This window comes from Aristolochia californica, unplaced genomic scaffold (assembly GCF_029961685.1).
Source record: "Aristolochia californica isolate CCGP_79_NKW_82.1479 unplaced genomic scaffold, dmAriCali1.0.hap1 SCAF_8, whole genome shotgun sequence".
Taxonomy (NCBI): domain Eukaryota; kingdom Viridiplantae; phylum Streptophyta; class Magnoliopsida; order Piperales; family Aristolochiaceae; genus Aristolochia; species Aristolochia californica.
Window position 1 is genome coordinate 3,691,561 of NW_027182279.1, and position 22,442 is coordinate 3,714,002.

At 35.4% G+C, this 22,442-nt stretch overlaps 2 protein-coding genes across 2 annotated transcripts; both read right to left on the reverse strand.

The window, feature by feature from the left end:
* Positions 1–810: 810 nt before the first annotated feature.
* LOC137939482 (uncharacterized) lies at positions 811–9,403 on the reverse strand. Its single transcript, XM_068784757.1, has 18 exons — positions 9,348–9,403; positions 8,374–8,761; positions 7,400–7,723; positions 7,101–7,295; positions 6,730–6,825; positions 6,584–6,614; positions 5,637–5,764; positions 4,971–5,211; positions 4,734–4,885; positions 4,525–4,649; positions 3,335–3,461; positions 3,181–3,239; positions 2,960–3,053; positions 2,690–2,876; positions 2,484–2,582; positions 2,209–2,327; positions 1,775–1,834; positions 811–1,032 (listed from the first exon to the last, which is right to left on the reverse strand). Exons 1-18 carry the CDS (start codon positions 9,401–9,403, stop codon positions 928–930), a joined length of 2,586 nt encoding a protein of 861 aa, XP_068640858.1. The 3' UTR covers positions 811–927.
* A 1,452-nt stretch (positions 9,404–10,855) lies between these two features.
* On the reverse strand, positions 10,856–13,211 carry LOC137939446 (uncharacterized). Its single transcript, XM_068784711.1, has 6 exons — positions 13,069–13,211; positions 12,390–12,520; positions 12,069–12,153; positions 11,730–11,783; positions 11,141–11,232; positions 10,856–11,045 (listed from the first exon to the last, which is right to left on the reverse strand). Exons 1-6 carry the CDS (start codon positions 13,105–13,107, stop codon positions 10,856–10,858), a joined length of 591 nt encoding a protein of 196 aa, XP_068640812.1. The 5' UTR covers positions 13,108–13,211.
* Between the last annotated feature and the right edge of the window lie 9,231 nt (positions 13,212–22,442).

Consider the following 22,442-nt stretch of genomic DNA (forward strand, 5'->3'; position numbering starts at 1 on the left):
CTTTGAAAGTCTGTGCTCGATTTTCCCTAGGCAACTGTGATGGAAGAGATTATTACTACATTTATGTTAATTGTTTCAAAGTGGTAGGATCACTGCCATTACCTCCCTGTTTGAGGGGGAGTGTTAGAAGATATGGTGTAATTAGAGTGTCATTGATATAATTAATTGTTTCTTGTCTCTTATTCACTCTTACTAGGGTGAAAGGAATATATATAATATTATATTTTTATCGTCTATAAATATAGTTTAAGGGAAAGGTTTGGACTAAGTCCATAATCCTATTTTTTTCCCTTTTCTTCCTCATGTGCTTTCTTTTTTTTCTTTCTCTTTCTTACCCAATAAGTAATTCATGGAGTCCTAAAAACCAACACTCTAAAAAAGGTTTTTAAGAAAGGTATAAAAATAATGGGGTAGAAAATAACAATAAATTTAAGAGGGAACGAAAACAAATAGGAAAGAAGAATAGAATAAATGGAAGAGGACGATTTTATTTATTCCAAGGTGAATGGTGGGTGTTGAGTGATGTATGAGGATTGAGTGGTAGGACGAAGAGATAATAAATAGGATTTCCTCTTAACTTCGTTTGAGGCTTGAGCTAGGGCAGGAACTAGGCCAACATGGGATCAGAGGCTGAGTCACAACTAAAAGTTTTAAAAGTAAAACCTGAAAATTAAATCTAGTTCATGTTTACTACCAGCCTTTGAGTAAGAGTTAAATTCAAAAAGTTAGAATTGCATAAGTTGGAAAAGCCAAACTTATGGTCACACCACAAACACATGAAAATTTATTAAAACGCAGCACACTTCCAATTCGAATGCGATGTTTAACATTAACCTGAGTAGTGGAAACAAACAAATTTAATGAAGGTCATGAATGAATATATACATGCCTAGTGCCCACTCTGCACATGGCTCTACGTGAGATGGCTTACGAGCCTTTCTTTTCACGTTGTAGTGTTTGCAGCAGCTCTTTTGCTGCAGCAGAGAACGATTGTGCTGTGTTCTGCATAACATTTGTTCTTGTGTTGATACCCTATTTAAGAAAATTATCAAATGGTCAGTAGATAATAACACTGCGGCAGTTGATAAGATTGAGAACAAACAAAAAGTTTCTACCACTACCACTTATGCTTTTATTATCAAATACTTATCGATGAAACATCATCAATTGACAAGCTGACTACAAGCTTGCTTGCCATTCATCAATGGTATTAAAGAGAAAATATGTTTGAATTACATAAAACGAACTTCTCCAACTACTGAATAAGATGATCCAAATTAGGAGTTGTGCGATAACCATTAGTAGATCATATAAATTAGTATTTAAATGAAAAATACTATTATACCCATAGAGGTTTAAAATAAAAAATAAGATCAACAAAGTACCCAGCAGACAGGGACCTGAATTTAGGAGGGAAAATAAACCTTTGCATTTTGGTTAATTTTATTTTCTTAGTCTTTTCTGTATGCCCAAAATTCTTTGCAGACACACACATAAAGGCTATATCTTTTGATCATAACCACAAATTCTTTTGTTAGAGTGTTGACTCATATTTGTTAGTTTTGTCCTCAGAACCAATGTTCATATAATTTTAGAAGCTTGATCACTTACATATGGGATCAAAAGAATCTGTAAAATAAAAAATTAATGTAAAGGAGAATAGAAATCCTTTCATTATCTTTTAACATGAACAAAATGTCATATATACAACAGTATGATTCGAGGAGAGCTCTCTTTTCCTTCTCAGAAAAAAAAGTGAGATTAAGATAATTACCTGCAACTTCCTCAAATTTTCAGCAAGCTTATTTTCTGCCACTTTCATAGCAGTAGATTCCTACATCATTATAACAGTTTTCAATATACTATCCCCTACAAGATAGCGGGACACTTTGAAGCAGTAGAAACAAATCAAATAGATCACAGAAAATAACCAGTATAAAAATGAATTTTGAAGGAACGGTAATCATTCTGACTCTGATTTGAACAAAATATTCAGGAATCTAATTAAGTTCCTTTGGACTTCATTTGACAAAATTTGAAGCTAAATTCAGAATATTCCAAGTTGCCTGATATGTATAGAATAGAAATAACTGTTTTCAGTGTGGACTGCAATGGCCATGTACAAATATGTCTCGGTGCATAGCTTGAATACTTCTGGTTACTTGATCAGAGTGGAAAAAAAGTCGAAATTTGTGGATGTATACTTACACTGGATGAAGAAAACCCATATCTCTTTTTTATATCATCAAGAGTACCGATGTTCTTCTCATCTTTCTGCTCCTCCACTGAAGTTTCTGCATTTTTTAGCTTACTCGAGTTCAATTTACCTACAGATGACATCGTTTACATAAATGACTTTTTAATGTATAATTGGAATCAATGTTTACAATAAGAATGTTACTTGATAGACCCTTTTTTTCAAGAAAAATGGAGAGTTAGAAACAATGCAGTATGTGGCTTCGATGAACTAACAATCAACAAACCTTTGAGCGCCTGAAATTTTCCAGTCAACTTTTGCTTGTTGATAGCTAACATACTTCGTCCTTTTGGTTTCTCACCTCCATCATCAAGATCTATATCATCTTTAAAACATAGAAAGCTAGAGTAATCAGATGAACCCATTAAAAAAAAAGAATAGGAATTTATCAAGAGGGTAAAATGGATGGTCAATAAGTTATAGAACAAATACCTATATTTAGTTCAGGATCATTTTCATCTGTATACATTCCCTCAACTCTTTTTGCATCTGATGGGAAATTAGCTGTCGAAAATATGACAGAGAGTTCTGCAATACTAGCTTCAGAATCTACTACTACGTCCTGGCTGTGCTTAGTCTTATTGCCCTTTATATCTTTAATAACTGAACCAAATAATCCCTGTAAACCCAATTGACACTAAGACTTATTATGAACAGAGTGAGCAGCAAAAATTTGTTCACCATGTTACTAATGCCACTAACCTTTTTCTTCTCTTTACTGCTAGGTGTTGAACTGGTGGCTTCATTTTGCATAGGAATAGTGTTCTTGTAAATTAGGCTAATGGATTCCAGATTTCTGAAAAAAGAAGATCTTACCAGTTGATAACATAACTCGGATCTTGGAGAGATACAAGCATCATTTTCATATAACAAACTAATGAAGTAGAAATTAATGCTCATTTTAAATGTCAAATGAATCACACCTGTATATGTCATTCCTGTACAAAATAGAGATGAAAAAGATTTCTTGATCTTTGTTCACCTGTATTAAAAGCATAGCAAAAGTGTCAGGAAAAGATTTGGTGAAAATTTCTCTAGCAGCAGTATTTAAACATATGATGATTGAGTTTTATTCACCAAAATGAGTTCTCCTTCAGATGAACAGCAGCAAGATAAATCCAAAGTTGAGTTTGATTTTGAATTATTTGAAACAGTCAGACCCCTCAATGAAGTTTCCTTTAGTAAGGATAAATCTGGAAGAGACCTGAAGTGCAATAGACAGGAACTTTGTAGAATTAAAAGTAACTAATAGATAGAAACTGAAAACATGAAGGGAAGGGTCACCTTACACGTATTTAATCAATCAGAAAGACATACTGTTTTGTTAAGGTTCACAATCCGAAAAGGAAGTGGGACAAAAACTAATTTAAATGGAAATTTAACTTAAAGTGAAATTTAAACTTCTCTAAGTAGAACAAGAATTAGAGGATTGACATGGATATCTTCGGCAATTTTGTTTAGACCTTTTACCTATAGTTATTGACAACAAATGAGGAATTTAATAACCAAAAGGGAAATTACCTACATACCCCTAAAATATCACATAATGCCTTTATGTCCCTGGGTTTCAAAATTATCTTTATCTTTGAATGTCGGAACCCCATACGCTGGTGAGATTTGAACCCAAGATCTCAGACTACGACACCCACTGTAACTATTGAGCCAACAGCCTAAACCATATCTCTAGATTTAAATTAATACCTATAAGCTGCCTATTCCATCTATCCTGGTCATTCAATTTCACCAGTTGACTATAATTATAGTAGGATAAGAGTACTTAAAAAGGGAGCATTGTGACTTTGGGCTTCTGCATCACATATTCAATAAGGGCCAGCCATTTATGTGGGGCTTGTTTGGAAACTACATTTTTACCAAAGATTAATGTAGTTTCCAAACAAGTACAATAGCAAGTTGTACAGCCAAACAACAAGCCAACAAGTAAAACCATCACTTGTATCAGGCTACAAAAGAAAAAGTAGTAAAAAATGCACACCAACTTGCCTATAAGTAATAATACCTTTTTTATAAAAGGTAAAGTGGTCTTCTAATGCTACAAATAGAGTTAACTGATGGAATCTGGCCACTGGGTATGTAGCTATCTATGGCGATACTATGGGGCATACAATGATGTGAAAACACAGGAGTATACAGTCTTGTTTTATTTCAAATGTATTTAGGTAATTAAGGCTCAATAAAAATATTTTCGCTAAAACTTCGAACCAAACCCCAGTTATGGGATAAAAGCAACAGAAGAAGAAATTTCTAACCTTATTTCGATTTTGCCACTTGTAAACAGAAGTATTAGACCAATACCAGAACTAGGAGTGGAGACTGTTGATGCCCACCAGCAAGTCCCCTGGAATTTTTTCTTATTGTGCACTTTCTTAACCCCCTGAGACCCAAAGCCAGCATACACACCAACCATCATCCCTCAAACATTAATGAAATGGCTTCCCACAAAGCATTCATATCTTACCTGCACCAGATGAATTAAGGAATACAAATGTGCAGCTTTTTCAGAACAAACCAACACAAGTGATTGCTTTGATATTGTTTCTTTACTCATCTGCCCTTGGTTCAAACGTGGACTTGATGCAATGTATCCATGGCCAGATGTATCTTGCTCATCTGCATATCATTTGAGATGTCTATGTTTCACAAAAGAAAAGCCAAAACTGACAAATTAAATTGTCCACAAAAAATTGCATCTTACCCAGAAGGTGCATGAATAGTGCTTTTGCAGGTATTTTAGAGCGGACCCCACAGCTGCTGAGTGGATTTCCAGTGTCTCCATCAAGGGCCAAAATGGATGAATCTTTCAGGGTTACCAGCAAAATATTTTTCTGAGAGCCATTGGAGTTGCAATTCTCAAATTGTAAAGCACCAGTATATGTTTCACTTGAAAAACGTCTCTGAGACAATATGGTAGGCCCTTCCATCTCAATTATCGAAACCTGGAGACACGAAAAAATACTTAACATTTTTGTTTTGGTGAAATGCCAGTTTCAGAAAATAAAAACTAAATTTGCCAAAAAATTTATTGGAAGTAAAAGCTTTATAGCCTATGACAAAAAGTTTTACCCACGGAGGACCTAAAGTGCCCCATAATAATATGCTACTGAATTTTTTACTTTCATTTTCTTTTCTTTTTTTTCATGTAACTTTGGTCATATGGCAACTGGAGAAAATTTTATGTTTTGAGCTTAAAGTTGAATTTTTGTAGAAAAGTCAAAACTCAAAATTTGGAAGCTCTTAGTCAAATATCACAGTGAAATCCAAAAACAAAGAGAGCTAGTTTAGAAATATTTTCCATTAACTTTTTATAGAAAATGGGAGACATTGCAAACATGCAAAAACCAATATAACGGCAGAAACTTACAGATCCTTCATCAGATCCAATGACAAGTTTCCCTTCAATGGAGTTCATATGTATCGACATTACAGCTCCTATAACCTTTATAAGCTTGATGTCATGAATGTTGCTGCTGCATCCTTGCTTTGTACTTACTGTGAAAGGTTACGTATCTATGTTAGAAGCCACTTAACAGATTCGAATGGCTATGAAAGAGCATTGTCTGAAATAATGATAAATAGATTAAAATTGAAGAAGCTATGGTCTCGTGAGAAGACCATCAAGCAGTAAATAACTTGCTTAGGAATAAGTATGTTCTAAACTGTAAGTACAGGCAAAAACTGTACCCATGGAAGGTGAATTTTGTTAACGTTTCTGGGGATGTAATAGAGTCCTTGACTCATTCCTGTCACTGTAAAAGAAGCTTGTGTGTAAATTTAGTATTGGCATTAACCTAGCAGTTTAGATGAAAATGGTTCAATTGGACAGAGAACATGTCAGACCTGCTGAAGGATCAGTCACAGCAAAAAGACCTTCTAAGCAAATGAAGCAAAATTTGCTGCAAGATTACTTACAAGAACCTCTTCTTTGAAGCTGTTTTTGGGTCTCCTTGTACCTGGTCTACATACAGTTGGTGGACCTACTCATGCCTGAGTTTTCTAGACAAACCTAAAAGCTGATAAGCAGGGATGCACATGCTCTTGGGTCTGAAACGTCAGGGATGTGGTATTGCGCAAACGGACTTTAATGGTTTTTGTTCAACTACCATGAAACAAGAATCTGAAATAGGATAATCTTTTTTTTGAGACATATAGGATAATCTTTGGAACGGGCCTTTGGCTCAACACCAGATAGGTGATCATCTAGTGAGAGCATTCAAGTTTAACTAGGGTTTCATGTGGCATGTAATCAACACCGAACTAACAAAAAAAGAGGAAGAAGAAATAAAATGGAATATCATTCTCAGAAACTACCTTGCTCAGGTTTGAATGTGAAAATGCGGACCTGCAGTAATGTTGACAAATAAAACTCCATTTAGTGTCTAAAAATGTTTTGGATCTTAAAATTACCATTTATAAGTAATGTGGAAAGCATTTTTAATTTAACTGAAGTCCCTCACCATTCCATGCTGATCTCCAGAAACAAGAACCCGAGAACTGATGTCAAAGAACAAAGCTGTCACTGGAACACCACTCAAAGAATGATCATCCTGGCTCTGACCAAAATTGAAGCATCATTAAATCAAATTAGGTAATGCATTACTATGAATGATTATTCTGTTACTGAAAATTTTAAGACCTCCATTATGGTGAATATGATCTGACCTCATCAAAATGACAAAACAAGGTGGATGTCTTTTTCATGCATGTCAGATTATCAATTCAAACAGTCAATAATCCACCAATATGAATTTTTTAATATTTTTCGAGTTTATTTCAGGATATAACAATTATCCTACCTGTAAACATAGGCAATAATGTGAAATAATACCTGTTGTTGTATTGATAGAAGCACCAGTAAGAAAGGGGATGAAATCTCCCAGATATTTATAGTCCCATCAACATGTCCAGTTATATACAAATTCCTTATCTTTGTGAACCCCACCACACGAATAGAAGAATCCCCATTCTTTTCCTTTGTATAAATTGGCATAAGTGATGGAAAAGCTTTGCCTGGTAGATGACTCTACATAGAAAAGAGTTCTTAAACTGAAGTCATTTGTTTAACTTACCCGCATCAGAAAAATTAAAAATCTTAGTACTAGTTTCATTTACAAGAAAATGTATTACCTCACCGATAGTGGTTGACTGAAGTGAATTATCTGTAAAATATTTTGCAACTGTAATACTTGAGTGAATGAACGGTAACTTAACCATTATATGGCTAGGGTTTGATGGTGCTTTGGATTGCTGGGATTGTAATAAGTACTTTTCAATATTAGACTCATCGAAGACGCACAAGTTTCCGGATTCTAGCAGCAGCAGCAGAAAATCTTGGTTGTGCTTGTTAAGTTCACTGGCACTTGAAACAATTTCCATGTCTACACAATGTTTAGGCAAAGGAATGACCAACTTGATCATACGAGACTCGGTACTTTCTTGGAGAAGGACTACCTGCCACATTAAAAGAGATTCTTATCAAAATAATTGATCAAATAAATTATCATTTTTCACATTAAACTTAACTGCAATTAAACACGTGCCTGTAACTGAAATAGTAGGTCTTTTAGCCTAAGAATTATGTTAACATATGGTCAACATTAAAGAAAACCATCTAAGCTTAGTAAACTGATAGCAGTTTAAAATTCAAGGTACATGCTTTTTACAAAATGAAAACAAATACATAGTAGTTTCTTCCTGCATCTCTCAAGACCAAAGGTAGGTATTTCTAGAAAACAAAAAGTAGAATATCTGCCACCTATATGGTTCATCATTAAGAAAAATCCATCATTAGACAGGAAAGAAGAGCACAAAATAGATTCTGTCGAGTTTGAAAGATAATTGATGTAGGAGTTGGACAGATGAACTGCTCAAGGATCCACCCCCTCCACCCCCAAATCCCAAACCCTCCTCGGGCATACACAAATGAACAGAAATTTAAGTGAAAGAAGGGGGAGGAATTTGTCATAATGTATAGCTTCATATTAGAAATTTTTCAGTACTATGAAACAGCAAAACTCCTTTTTTTTTAATGATGGTGATTCTGTTGTTCTTGATGAAATGCCAAATCATACAAACAGATGTGAGCATACGAGTCTTAATACCTGAAACAAACTTGAAGATCCATCTTCAGAGGCTCCATTAACATATAATCGAGTACTCTGTCCATCTCCATAAACCCACCGTAGTAGAAGTATAGGAATTTTTTCCATCTTATATCCAAGATTGAGTTTAGATATTGGGGTATTTTGAGTAGCGTATATGTCTTCTTCATCTATGGCCGAGATTAATGGGATGCTCCACAGAAAAATCTCCCCACTGTTGTAACCAACAACAACTTTACTTCCAGAGTGACATGCCCAACATGCAGAGGTTACTTTCCTGGGCTCCTGACCCAGTGAAAACATGGAGTTTCCACCTGCTGAGAATAGGGCTTTACTTTCTTGAATACCCCATAGGACAACAAGTCCATCCCTAAAAATTAGAAGAACCCTGCATCGGTACCAAAGAGAAGCTGAGAAAACATGGACAAAAACCACCCAATTCAAAGAAATGTAACCCAGTCTGTACACTTCATTACTGTATGAGTGATCAAGGCAGTACTGGTGCTATTTTACAGAAGTGTGCTGATTCATTATTTTGTTTTGTTTTCTGAGTCTCCCTCATTCACAGACATAAAAGATTCATCTAAAACTATGTCTAGAATCTATCCACACATCACAAAAGTGAAATGGTTAGAAAAAGAGAACTTGGAGCTATGCTTCTTCTTGTTAATTCACAATGACATCACTATGTAATTTACTCATCCAAAGAGTTTCTAGTATGCATTTTTTAAAGAAATGGAAACTCTTAGAATGGTATTCTTGTGAGTTAAACTTCTTCTCTAAGAACTATAGCTAGCTAATGTCAAACATGGGGTGTATGAATCATACGTATAGAAGATATGTTCTTCATAAGCCACTGAGAAGTAAACATTTTTAATGAGTTAGAAATACCCTGGATAAGCTATTTCCAACAAATATTTCTTTAAAAAATAAGATATTGTTTAAAACTGAAGACGAGAATGAGAGATAATTACCGTCTACTCTCAGCCAATGGCTGCAGCAATATAAACATTATAGCGGTATCCTTCATGGCCTCAGCAGTACCAACTAAGGGGATAATTCACAAGTTAATAGATTATAACTGGAACAGATGTGGCAAAGAACGCAGAAGAAAAATTACCCATTATATACAATGAATAAACAACCATGGAACAAATTTGAATAAACTTTTCTGTTTATGAAAATTGGCAAATTTGACTTAAGCCATTGTCAGTTATTGGTCATTCATTAACATTCTAGTTCGTCATGTGAACAAATCTTACCACAGAGCATTACTAATGAAGACAATTTTGGAAAGTAAAACATCAAATAACATTCACATTGACAATCAGCATGAATTTATGTTGAAGGCTAGATGGGTTAAGTCAAACCTCTAAACATATGCAATATTTATACACATACGCATGTATATCTATATACATATATGATATTAATAGATAGAAGATAGTTACTATATGAATGTACACAAATGTTATTAACATGCTTACATCCAATCCAATACCCATAATAATTCTCTACATTCAATGCTCTTTCACAACAGGGCACTAAGAATTTGTGGGATATACTAAGTCAAGTGAATTGCAGGCTTCCACATCTTTATTCATTTATTTATATATTGGTGATAACAATGAGAAAGGAGATTATACTAAGAAAACTCCTAAGGGAGATGAGTAGAAAATCACATGACAAGTGCTAGAAACTACCACTGGCAGTCTTGAGAGTGTGAAGCCATGTGATAGTGAGGTTCTACATATATCCTTGATCTCATCAAAGTACACCAAGAAGAGGGGGAGAGGTATCGTTCCTAGAGGTCTAGTTGATAAAGACTGTTAAGTTCCATCCAACAATGAGGTGTATGATGCACTTATCGTTGTGAAGCCTAAACCCTGGGAAGGCCATTCATTGTGTAACTATGGACTCACGCTGGCTACAATGAGTAGAGCAAACAAGATGGCAAGTAGTAGGAGTCCCTGATGATCACACTGCTAGTTGACCCTGAGTTTTCCCTTGAACTGCCATAAAAAAACCATAATTGACCTATTGGAAGCGGTGACCAAGCAGTGGGACAGTCCACATTTACCTGATTGCGTTGATAACTGATCTCCTTTGGATAACTGCACAGGGTAAATGATCAATTTCTGAAAGTTTTGTAGCCAGAAGAGAATTTTATGCGTTACCGATTCAATGATTCCATTTTTGGAGTAAAGTGTCTACTTCAGAAGTTAGATTCATTTCATTTGCATTAATGATACATTTGTGATGCAAAACAGATACAAAGTGTTCTTCTTTCATTCATTCTTTTTTTTTTCCCATCGAAGAACGAAATAACTGAGACACAACTCAGATGCATAGCTGGAGATAGTTTGTGAGTGAAGAAAATTTTAAGTATCAACATGAAAGTATCATAATAAAGAATCCTGCATACAGAAACATACCTGTTGTTTTTTAGATTTGCAGAAACAAAGTTTTAAAGATTCCCTATTTAGCTAGGGTAGCACTGATAATGGCTAAATTCATAAAACGTACTATAAATTGGGGAAGGAAGGCTAAAGTAGGAGATGTTCTCACCACGAGACGCTGATATAGGAATGTTGTACTGCATGTTTACCAAATTTAGTGGTTCTTGATCAAGCCTTAAAACTGACACATTGCCAGAAGCATTTCCAACATACCTGATAATTGATCCAGGTTCTCTTTCATTATTTTCTGTCAACATTGATTGCACATTCTCATATTAAAAATCGTATGTAACTGTCTAGTTACTTACATGAAGGAACATCGTTGCATAATCGTAAATGAGGTGATCTCATCATTGAAGTCACAAATATGAGCCAGCTGTTTTCTTTCTATATCCCAGACCTGAAGTGAGTACATAAATGAAATAACCAAACATTAAAAATGAAATAACCAAATCAAGTCGCTTGATTAGCTTGTATAATCTCAAAAAAATGAAAATTTAGGTTGAGCTATTATCTTGTTAGCAACTAGAATACCATAGCATTGGATGCTTCCCTTGCATACAAATAATAAAAGATGTTCAGAACAAAAAAAATCATAAATGTACATGTTGTTGCGATGTACCCCTTCATCCATTTAAATATTTATATATTTTCTGATATGCCCACACACCTATGACCACATGTTAGGTATGATTGTAATAAACTCAAACATGAGAAAATCCAGCTACATGAAATTCAATAGGATAAATGTCAGTCTGATATGACAGTAATCAGTAGAAGACATGATAAATTTTGATAGCATAAACTGACAGTAAGTAAAAACCAAAAAAAAATTTCATCTATTGAAAGAAGAATAAAACGGCAATTCTGTTCAGTCTTTAATAGTTTAGGACTTACCTCAATGTGGTTTAGAAGATTCACATTCAGGAGGATGCCTCGATTCTCGAAGAACTGGAAGATCAAAGGCAATTGATGCATCAGTATATCAAGCATTCTAAAAATTATTCTCAAACTAAAGAGCTGCTCAAGCCAGCAAGAAGACTGAACATCTAGATACAGACATGAGGAGAAGAAATTTTTGTTAGCGGTAGAAGCAGCTTAAATGATCAGATTGTAACAATAGAATATTTTAATTTTCATGGTGTAATTATTATAACAGGGTACGTCCCATTTGTAGCATATATGAAACCTCTGTTCAAGCAATAGAAACAACCATGAGCAGAATTAAGCAAACACCTGTAAAAACTTGCTTGGCACTGATTCGCTAGATTCTAGTAGGGCTTGAGTATTGTCCCTCCCAAATAATTTGATTCGTCCATCTCTGGCATAAGGAACAGAGAGATATCTTAATTTTGTACACATTTTGACTAGTGCACCGTGAGTCATCCAAAATAAATGTCGTTTGATTTAAAAAGCAATAAAAATGCTATGTGGAGTAGAATGATATTCAGAAATCAAAGCTTGAATTTGAAATAAGTTCACAATACTTTTGATTTAAAAAACAAATTAATATTCCCGAACTGTTCAAAACGAAGTGACGATTGTCAGTAAACTTACTTGGTAGCAATTGCAAGAATTTTCTGAATTGGATCATAAGCTAAGGTGCCGGATCCTGCTGGAATACCATAGTGGAAAACAAGACGCGGATCAACATCGTCAGCTCTCAAACTGCTTATACTTGAACCCGGCTGCAAAACCGATGGTACACAATGAGACCCCAGTCGGAAGCACTAATGGCGGGTGGCGACCAATAAGAGCCATGTACAACGATCTACCGGAGAAGCATACAAGCAGATAACACTTTCTAGTCTTTCTTCGTAATGGTGAAACAAATGATGATTTTTTTTTTGTCAAAAGGCGAAATATATGATCCGATAAAATACAAGGTCAGTTGCCAGATTAAATACTTTTTTGTAGTCGATCTAGTCATATTTCTGACTCGGCAGTTAAGAATAATGACTATACAAGGAGATCAGTGTTGATCCTTAATCAAAACAAACTAAAGCAGACATTTCGCCGTACCAAAACTCTTCCGGTGAAAGGCTTTCAAAAGTCCGAACAAATCCACCAGTAAGAAGACAGCAACGAGAATATGCAAATATCCACCAGTAAAACACTAAATGCTAATCGATGCTCTACTCAAAACTACGCAGGCAAGAAAGAACCGACCAACTAAAAAACCAGACCTCTCAGAGAAAATCGAAACGAAGAACGACTGACACTGAGATCATCATACCTTCTTAGTAGCCATGTCGACGAGCTTTTTCACGAACATTTCGAGAATCAGCTACGAGATCGCTCAGTGCACAAGACTTCGCAAAAAGAAAACCACAAACCTGAGAGACTTTCAGTTTCGATTTTCGGAGGAAACTTGCGAGAGTAGCAGAGTCAGAGACGCTCCCTGCTTTGAGAAACCCGTCGCCGGGGCGAGACGAGACAGAGAGCGGTTAGTTTGCAGTTTTTAAAGAGAAAGAACTTCCACTGCCACGTGTCACAGGAAGAGACGACGAGGATCTGTTAAGGTGACCGATTCGGTCCGTCTCCATGTCGTGGCAGGCGACACACTGCGGAATCATTAAATTCGAAGCTTGGACGTGATGGAGCCCACTGTTGGACCATAAGAAACGGACCCCTGATTGATTGCTTGCTCGGACAAAGAAATCCTCACTTAAACAAAAGCTTTAATTAAGGGAGCAGGTAGGCAAAATGTCGGTCTCCACATTGACCGGCACGTGGCACAAACAAGGACAAAGGCGGATCCAGGTGGGCCCACGAGTAAAGTCCACAGTGCATCAGGACGTGTCGATCGCCAGATATGGTCGGCGTTAATTTAAGAAATCTCGATTAATGGACAATCTATGAACAGTAAAAAAGTTAATTTGTTAACTTAAAAATAATTAAATTAAAAACAATTAATTGTTTTATCAATTCTTTCTCTTTTACTTCTTTTTCCTCGTCATGGCCCAACTAAGTCCTATTTTGATTTTTGCATAGATGTCAATAAAATATATTATCGTATCGATATAGTTGGGTGAATTTATTAATTTAAATACTAACCTTAACTGTTTCTTTCTTTCTCACCATAATTTTCTGTTTACATAATAAAGTTCTAGAACTCCAGTGCAAGAGTTTAAAGCATGAACATGAAAAATCTTCTCTATGCTTTTCTGTTTAGATTTCTTCTGTCTTCTGTATTGTTGTGCGTCACCTTTTGCCTTAAACACACAAAAAAATTTCTAATTTCGAGGAATTAACGAAATAGCTGAATTGTCCAATTTTGATGTCAAATGTGTCAATTAGTGAGGCACAAAAAATGTCAAATGGTGGCCTAACATGCTTTCATCAATTTGTAGATGGTTGTAGTGATGACCTAGTATGGAAATGATCCAAAGTGTAAAAGGAGATGCCTTCTCAAGCCCAATTACTCACCTACCTTACACTCAACTTTAGCAAAGGGCACACATGTTGCTCAATGAGTACTTTGTTTATCTCACCTTAGGTTTGAGCTATTGGACTCTTGGGCATCTTTCCACCTAAAAAAAGGGTGATTTTTTTTTTTTAAATCCAAGAAAAGAATAGGAAGAAACTTGACATTGTAGTTCTACACTAATTAGTTTGTCGAATTTGTCGTAAAGGTGTGTAACATCCTCACGTAAAGAGTACCTAGACATATAAGAAGGTAAAATATATAATATTTCTTCGTGTAGACATAAAAATTGATCACTAAAAATAGAACACCAACAAAAGGTCTAAATCATGCACATTGATCAAAGATCAAGATTGGAAGTATCTGAATGCCAGTCAAAATTGGAACTTTTGATGGTTTAAGTATTGACATTTGGTTAATAGTTTATCAACTATCAAAGTAGAAGTCTTGACCAAAATTTGGATCAATGATTGAGATAAGAACTCAATTAACGATTAAGAGGAAGCCAATTATACGAGGCCACTATCAAAACCTAACCAGGCAAAGGCTGCCACCTAAGCTAGGGATATTGCACATCATCAACATGTGGCACTCTAGGAGATTGTCACCCAAGCAAAGGAAGTGACACATAGTCTCTATATAGTCAACACATGGAAGCTTGAAAATCACAAAATATTAACCAAACAAAGTTTTGACATATGACATATTCTCTATGAATGGGTAAGATCAAGTGGAGGAGAAAAATGTCGGTAGTCCAACCACCTACCCTTGTTCAAAGATGGAAAGATCAATTAGAAGAGGAAAAGGTGGGTGATTACCGCCTACCCTTGGCTTATAAAAAGAGGCCAATCCGCATGAAGGGGAGGAATTTTGGAGAAGAAAATTGTTGGAGCAATTTGAAGAAATCTTTGTCATGAATCTTTGCCTGTTTAAAGAAAAAAGGCTTTGGAGAAGTTTCATGTTAAAGCGATACTAGCCTAGAACAAGATATTAATAAAGAAAACAAAACCATATTTAGTACAATTTGCTTCATTCGATATCATGATCATTGGATCGCTGCAAACAATGACCACCTTTATGTGATTTAATCCCAAAAGACTAGTTGAGACACTGCCTTTGAGTACAAGTGATGATGAAGGATGGACATTGGTTACACACTGAAAGACGTCGTTAACAAAGTTAATGCATAGAAAAAAGGCATAGAAACTCAAAGTTAGCAACAAGGAAGGATGGTAGAAAAATATGGTACAATAATACTTATCTAGTAATGCAAAAGATGAGGTCTTCTCAAAGATTGAAAACCATTGTTGAAAACTATCGATAAGAACCCACTTGTGAAATGTCCTTATCTTTTCTTAAAAATGCAAGGACAAGTTGAAAGAGAGAGTTTAAGAGAACTGGAATAAGAGAGAAGGGAAGAAGAGAGAAGTAAAGTGGAGGAAGAGAGGTGAGGTGGCAGAGAACAAATCTAAGAGGGGAAAGACAAACAAACAAGATTTTGGAAAAAAGGCTTAACTGATCTCCTTCTTCAGCCAACACCTCTATTTATAGTATTATTTGGGAAATTCCTTAATCAACTAAGATTTACAAAACTCAAGGAGAGATTATAAGAAATTAAAAGGATTACATCAATTAATGATAAATCTAATCTACAATGATTTTATCTTATCAAGGAGAAGAAACATCTTTCCCTTTTTGTTTTCATGCTCCATGCCGCTTGGGCATTTTCCCTTTTTGTCTTCATGTTCCATTCCCCTTGTTTCTATAGAATATAGGAATAAAGAATAATATTGTCGTGATTATTATTGATCATGTGTAAACTAACAGCAGACTGGTCCTGATTAATGGATCAGAAACTCTGATACCATATAGAATATACAATGAAGAATAATATTGCTGTGATTATTATTGATGATGTGTAAACTATTTATAGAATTACACATAGAGATTGTAGATAATTAGGACTACAATCCGAGTCTATCTCTAATACAAACACTAGTTATCTTTATATCTATCACTATGTTTATCTCTATCTCTATTAGTTTCTTGGAATTGGCACATTCTATTTTGTAGTGGTTTCTCTTTTTTTTTTTTATTCTTCTACTTTTCTTCTTCTCTTCTTTCATAAGGAGATATCGGTCCCATTATGCCATAAGAAAGGCACAACAACACTTACCCCCTCCCCCCTACAATTTGGGTATCTTGGTAGAGAGAGGAGAGAAACGGGAAGGGAAGGATGGCTCTTCTCCAAGAATCACCTACCTTTACCGTTTTCAAGGTCATTATCATCAATATTGATTGTCACTATCATCTATATCGAGATCATCAATAAGATAACCTTGAGGCTTGTCATCCAGGAACTTGTTCGAGAATACTGTAATGAAAGGAACATAGGAGTTTGTCGCTAGGTATTTGACCAAATATGATTGTCTAGTTCCTATAGAACCTATCACTAAAATACCCCTATAAGGGGATAGAGCTAAGCAGACCGAAAAGTGTTTTCCATGAGATGGCAAATGAAAACTATTAGCCCCACACAAGGTTTGTGAATAAGTGATTGTCTGATAATGAGCAAGGATTATCCGTATTTGTACTAAACATGATCTATGAATTTGACTCAATAGAATTTGATCAATCCTTTTTTTTGTCGTTAAGGTGGAGAACTGAACCAAGAATTATCTTTTTTCATCATCAATTGAATCATTGTTCGTGATCCAAGATTCTATTTTATCATCAATCCAATCACCGTTCACATTTTTTTCTTTTTCTTATCAATGAATAGATCTCTTTACTTGGACAACTTAGATGTCTCGTATTTCTTGAAGAAGTGATTCAATTGATGGGATTTGGTATGATACTTATGAGATTGATGATATTAATGAGATTAATATTCAAATATTTCTTCTTAGAACGTATTGATTTGACCCCATAAGTGGGACCACCACCTAATAGCGTGTTGCCGCCAGAAGTAGAACCCCATATTTCTCCCAGAGAATTTCCTAATTGTTCCATAGCAACTAGAAAGAGATTCTTTAACCATAGAGAATTCTGTTTGGATGTAGGATACCTATCTAGAAGTTTTTGCAACTCAATTGTGTATGATGGAATCATCAAATATTTGATCCTTTCTAACTCTCTCTACAACTCACTAAAGGTTTGGGAAACAAAGAGAATATGTGCATGAACGAAATATCCAACAACAACAAGAAGGAAAAGGATTGAGTAGAGGAACTCCAGAGCATTTGGTGATCCCAGATGTCTCCATATCAATAGAATGAGTGACTCATTGTTTTGATGAATCATTTCTTAGGACATAAGAAGATTATGTAAACACGTACTCGACATATCACTTATCAAATTCTATAGTGGAAGAATCACCTACCATTTTTTTTAAGGAATTGTCCATGATATGTCTGATCCATGCATAATATCATATACAAATTGCATATCACATTTATTATTCGATCTAAAAAAAATCTCATAGGACCCATTTCCACAAATGAATTAATTAGGTCAAAACTCTGAAAAGATGAATAAATAAAACCCTATAAAAGTGTGCTATAACTATTCCAAAAAGGGCTATACTAACTAATAAAATTGAATTTGTAATAAATTCATACCAATCTAATACCAATCTATGTAAACGGTTTATGTACAGAGTTAACCATTTTGGATAATATATCAAAATGCATTCCTTCTTGATCCAAAGGAATTCCAATGAATCTTTCAAATAAAGTTAATAAGACCAATACAAGCATAGGTAGAGTAACATAGTATTGTTGGATTCATGGGGAAAAGTGTCTTTATCTCCAAAATAAGTACTAGTACTAATGGAACGGATCAGATTTCGTGCATTCTCCCCTATTTGATATTTCTTTTTGGAAGAAAAGGAAATTTGAGGTTTCCATTCTGGTTTTGATTTTTGGAAGAACAGAGCCGTTCTTTTTCCTAATTCATTTTCAAGGTCGAAATCTTCTGTTTCTGATCCAAAACCAGTAGTGGAACTTCTTCTACCTTCTTCTGTTGCGAGGTTTGTTCCATTCGCAAAAAATCCCAAGCTAGAAGTGCCAAGTGGAATCGTTTGGTAAGGAGCCAACAAAAGTGTCAGCTGCCTCTTCTCAGGTGTTGCAACTTCTTAGAGATGAAGCAATGTGTAATTCATCTTCTCTGATTTCAGCCACAAAAGATATCACTTTCAGCCATTTTTTTGAAGGTTTCTTGTAGATGACAGACTGTTCTTTCAGGATACATGGTCTTCAAATGGCTGCAGGGAAGCTTAAGACACATTCAATGCAGTCTTTGAGCAAGAAGCCATTTCCTTCTGCGCCCTCTCCTTATCTCATCTTCTTTGAGCAAGAAGACACCTCCAGAATCCCTGAATGATAACCCAATATCAATATCCTCCACTGAGCTTCAGAGAGCCTGCTCCATTTTACCTCTCAACAGCATCAGCAGCTTCAGTATTTGATCCAACCATTTGCGCCTCCTCCAATGGGCAAAATATCAGGTCCTCCTCCACTTTTTGTTTGTAACCAGTATTGTGCGTGTCCGGCTCTGAATCCTCCTGCTTGAGATAACAAAGTCAGTACAGTAAAGTCGATACTTCCAAGAACCCCAATTTGGCCTTCAGGGCAAGCAATGTAAGGCCAATTGGTGAATGATCAATATGTGCGTCCTGTTCAACAAGTTCAACCCACTCTTCAGGTACCCCCTCTTCCCCAAAACAGCCCCTCCAGTTTGTTTCGGGGGATAGGAAGGAGACGATTGAACCAAAACAAGTCCGAATTTCAAGAACTAGCAGTTCTTCTTATCAGTATAACTGCACCTACTCGGTTCTCCACTCCTTTCAGTACTATGGAACAAATAGATGAGAGTCATATGATTCAAAATGGTTTCTATATTCAAGAAAACTTCACTGAGAAGCCCCTTCACCAACAATGGAGAAGCCCCTTCGCCTTCCTTAATCCCGAATGAAGCTTTCAAGAGGTTGAAAGCTGCCTGATGAGTGTTGAGCCGTCCAGTGTGCACACTAACGAGGAGAAGATCCTTGATGAAGTGAACTCAATGACCAACCTCCTTAAATCACGTTCTCCATCAGTAGTCGACTGTAGTGTTGTGGCACCAAAAGGAGCAAAAGGACATGACAGTGTCAGGAACTCCAGATGCTGTCAATGGTGGAAACCACAACCATTGAAGATGTTTAACAGTCTCACTCTCTGGAAGACAATGACGATGACTTCTTGGCCAGCTTCCTGGATTTGAGTTCATTCCCTTCTCCAGTTGCAGATCAAGCTAGCATTTGATGACTAGGAGCGTTTCCCTGGATTAGTATTGTCGTTTTCTTTTTTCTGTCTTGGACGAAGAAGTAAATTAGAAAGCTGTGAGTTTTGTTCAGTTGAATGAGTAATTATCAGAGACTCATATATGTGTTTTTATAAGAGTATTAAATAATTATATTTTACTATTGAGTAAAAGATATCAATTTATTTATATATAAATAAATTAATATTTAATATTTAAGTATGTACACTATTTCTTAGTTTTTTTTTTTGATGAAAAATAGGCCCAAACCCACATGACAAAGGAAGACCCACATATCTAAGAGTATTATAAGATAGGTCACACGACCAAAGAAGGCCAACAAGATGGGCCCAAACACATAAGAAGTAGGACCCACCATGATTACCACAAGTTGGCATCCTTATCACATAAGTTGGAAGATCAAGAAGGACTCACAAAGTCATCTTTATCTTATGGTCACGTCCTAGAAGAGTTCTAGTTTGAGTTATGTTTGTCTTTTATCTATATTGAGTTATTTAATTATGGTAAGACTTATTTTAAGTGTTAGAGTTTGGGTGTAATTGGGACAAAGGTAGGTTTTATTGTAATTGGATTTTATTACATTTTTCTATTATAAATAGAGGTTCATGTACTCTGATTATAATAAGTTAATGAAGTTAATGAAGTATTTTTCTTTTCCATAAATTCAATACTTTCATTGAGATTTTTGTAGAGACAGTGTTGTCTTTAGTCCATTTTTTTTTCTCATAAGAACGAGAACATAAAAAAATCCCCAAAAAAAAGAAAAAAGAAAAAGTCATACCCACTTATGCGCAAATGTATAGTATTATAAAAATAAAAATTAATAATTTTAATATTAAAAATTATTTTTTCATAAATAAATCATTGAGTGACAATAAAATCATAGTTGTTGCATGAAATTAATTAAATAACAAATTATTTTGGAATCAAGATAGAATTGATATTTCAAAATTATGTTCTTAGCATCCATTCATGTTTTCTATTGGTAGGTAAATAATAAAATAATAAATAAACACATAATGATCAATACACCATGGCCCATGCCTCACCATGTTGACTCACAACTTAGATGAATTATTGAGTTAACTTTGATTTCATTGCAGTTGATCTAGTTCATAGTGTTTGACTCGATTAGATAGACTCTCATTGATTCGGCTAAATATGCAATGGTTATGACTTTAACTCATAGGTGGGTCTAGTAGTTGATCTCACCACTTGACCTCATGTATTTTTCAATGATAAATATATCCTTTATCTATAAATTATTATATCTAAACAAAGAAAATGATTTAATTTTTCAGGAAAAAGAAGTCACCTCTTCCGATCCCTCCCTTCTCTCCATTGATGTTGTGGATGACATAGAGACGGGCAAATCCCTCCATAAAACATGTAAAAATGGAGGACAACACAATGTTTCATTTTATACTAAATAATAGTTTCACTATATGTAAAACAGAGAGAACCAAAAATAATAACAGAGACTGAAAGAATGATTTTTCGATGATTTTATTCTTCTCCGTTAAGAGGCTATTTATAATACATTACAAGTCGATTTTAGGATCAATTTAGATCCTAAAATCAAGGAATAAAATCAAGAATACAATCACGGGATCGGAGGAAACAATCACGCTATACATTTTCCTTTGATCACGCTATACAGCTATACATTTCAACACTCCCCCTCAAGTTGGTGTATAGATATTAGTCAAGCCCAACTTGTCAATTATACCATAAAAGTTTTTCCTGATACTGCCTTCGTGAGCATATCAGCCATCTGACTCGCAGATTGAATAAAGGGGAATTGTATAATCTTTGCATCGAGGTTCTCTTTGATGAAATGACGATCAACTTCAACATGTTTAGTGCGATCATGTTGAACTGGATTTTGTGCAATTGCGATAGCTGCCATGTTATCACAGTGAAGAGTCATAGGTTTGTCGTATTCAATCCCTAAGTCTCTCAGTATATTCCGTATCCATAACAACTCGCATACACCATGAGCCATACCTCGAAATTCAGCTTCAACACTTGATCTTGATACTACCTTTTGTTTTTTGCTTTTCCAAGTGACAAGATTCCCTTCCACAAAAGTAAAGTAACCAGACGTGGATCTTCTGGTTGTCTGAGCACCTGCCCAATCAGAATCTGTATACCCTTCAATACTAGAGATGCCATTTTTTGAGAATAACAAACCTTTTCCTGGAGCACTCTTTAAGTATCTCAAGATCCGATAGACTGCTTCCATATGTTCTTCACTTGGTGCATGCATAAACTGGCTCACAACGCTTACAACATATGCTACATCGGGCCTTGTGTGTGATAGGTAGATTGATCTTCCAACTAATCGCTGATAACGCCCTTTGTCTGCTGGAATTTGATCTGGAAGAATTCTGAGTTTATGATGCATATCCATGGGCGTCTCTATTGGTATACAGTCAAGCATTCCAGTTTTGGCTAGAAGATCCAACACATATTTTCTCTGTGAAAGGAAGACTCCATGTTTCGATCTTGCAACTTCAATCCCCAAAAACTATTTAAGTTGTCCGAGATCCTTCTTTTCGAATTTAGTAGCTAAATACTCCTGTAAAGCTTGCATTTCACCTGGGTCATCTCCTGTCACGACCATATCATCAACATATACAATTAATGCTGTTACCTTTCCTTTTTTGTGTTTTATAAACAAGTATGATCTGAGTTACTTTGTTTATAACCAAACTCCTTCATTGTAGCTGAGAATCTCCCAAACCATGCTCTAGGTGACTGTTTCAACCCATACAATGACTTCTTCAATTTACAAACTTTACCTTGAGACAAAGAACCACTTTTTACACTTGGTGGTAGTTCCATGTACACTTCTTCTT

Bases quoted from the DNA above. Each gene is read 5' to 3' on its own strand.
- LOC137939446 (XM_068784711.1), bottom strand. From the start codon at position 13,107: ATGTTCGTGAAAAAGCTCGTCGACATGGCTACTAAGAAG. The intron at 12,521-13,068 runs GTATGATGATCT...TCGGTTTTGCAG, and splicing joins TCGACATGGCTACTAAGAAG to CCGGGTTCAAGTATAAGCAG. The intron at 11,784-12,068 runs GTGTTTGCTTAA...TTGATCTTCCAG, and splicing joins TGCCAAGCAAGTTTTTACAG to TTCTTCGAGAATCGAGGCAT.
- LOC137939482 (XM_068784757.1), bottom strand. From the start codon at position 9,403: ATGAAGGATACCGCTATAATGTTTATATTGCTGCAGCCATTGGCTGAG. The intron at 7,724-8,373 runs GTATTAAGACTC...TTAATGTGGCAG, and splicing joins GATCTTCAAGTTTGTTTCAG to GTAGTCCTTCTCCAAGAAAG. The intron at 3,054-3,180 runs GTGTGATTCATT...TTCTTTTTTCAG, and splicing joins TACAGGAATGACATATACAG to AAATCTGGAATCCATTAGCC.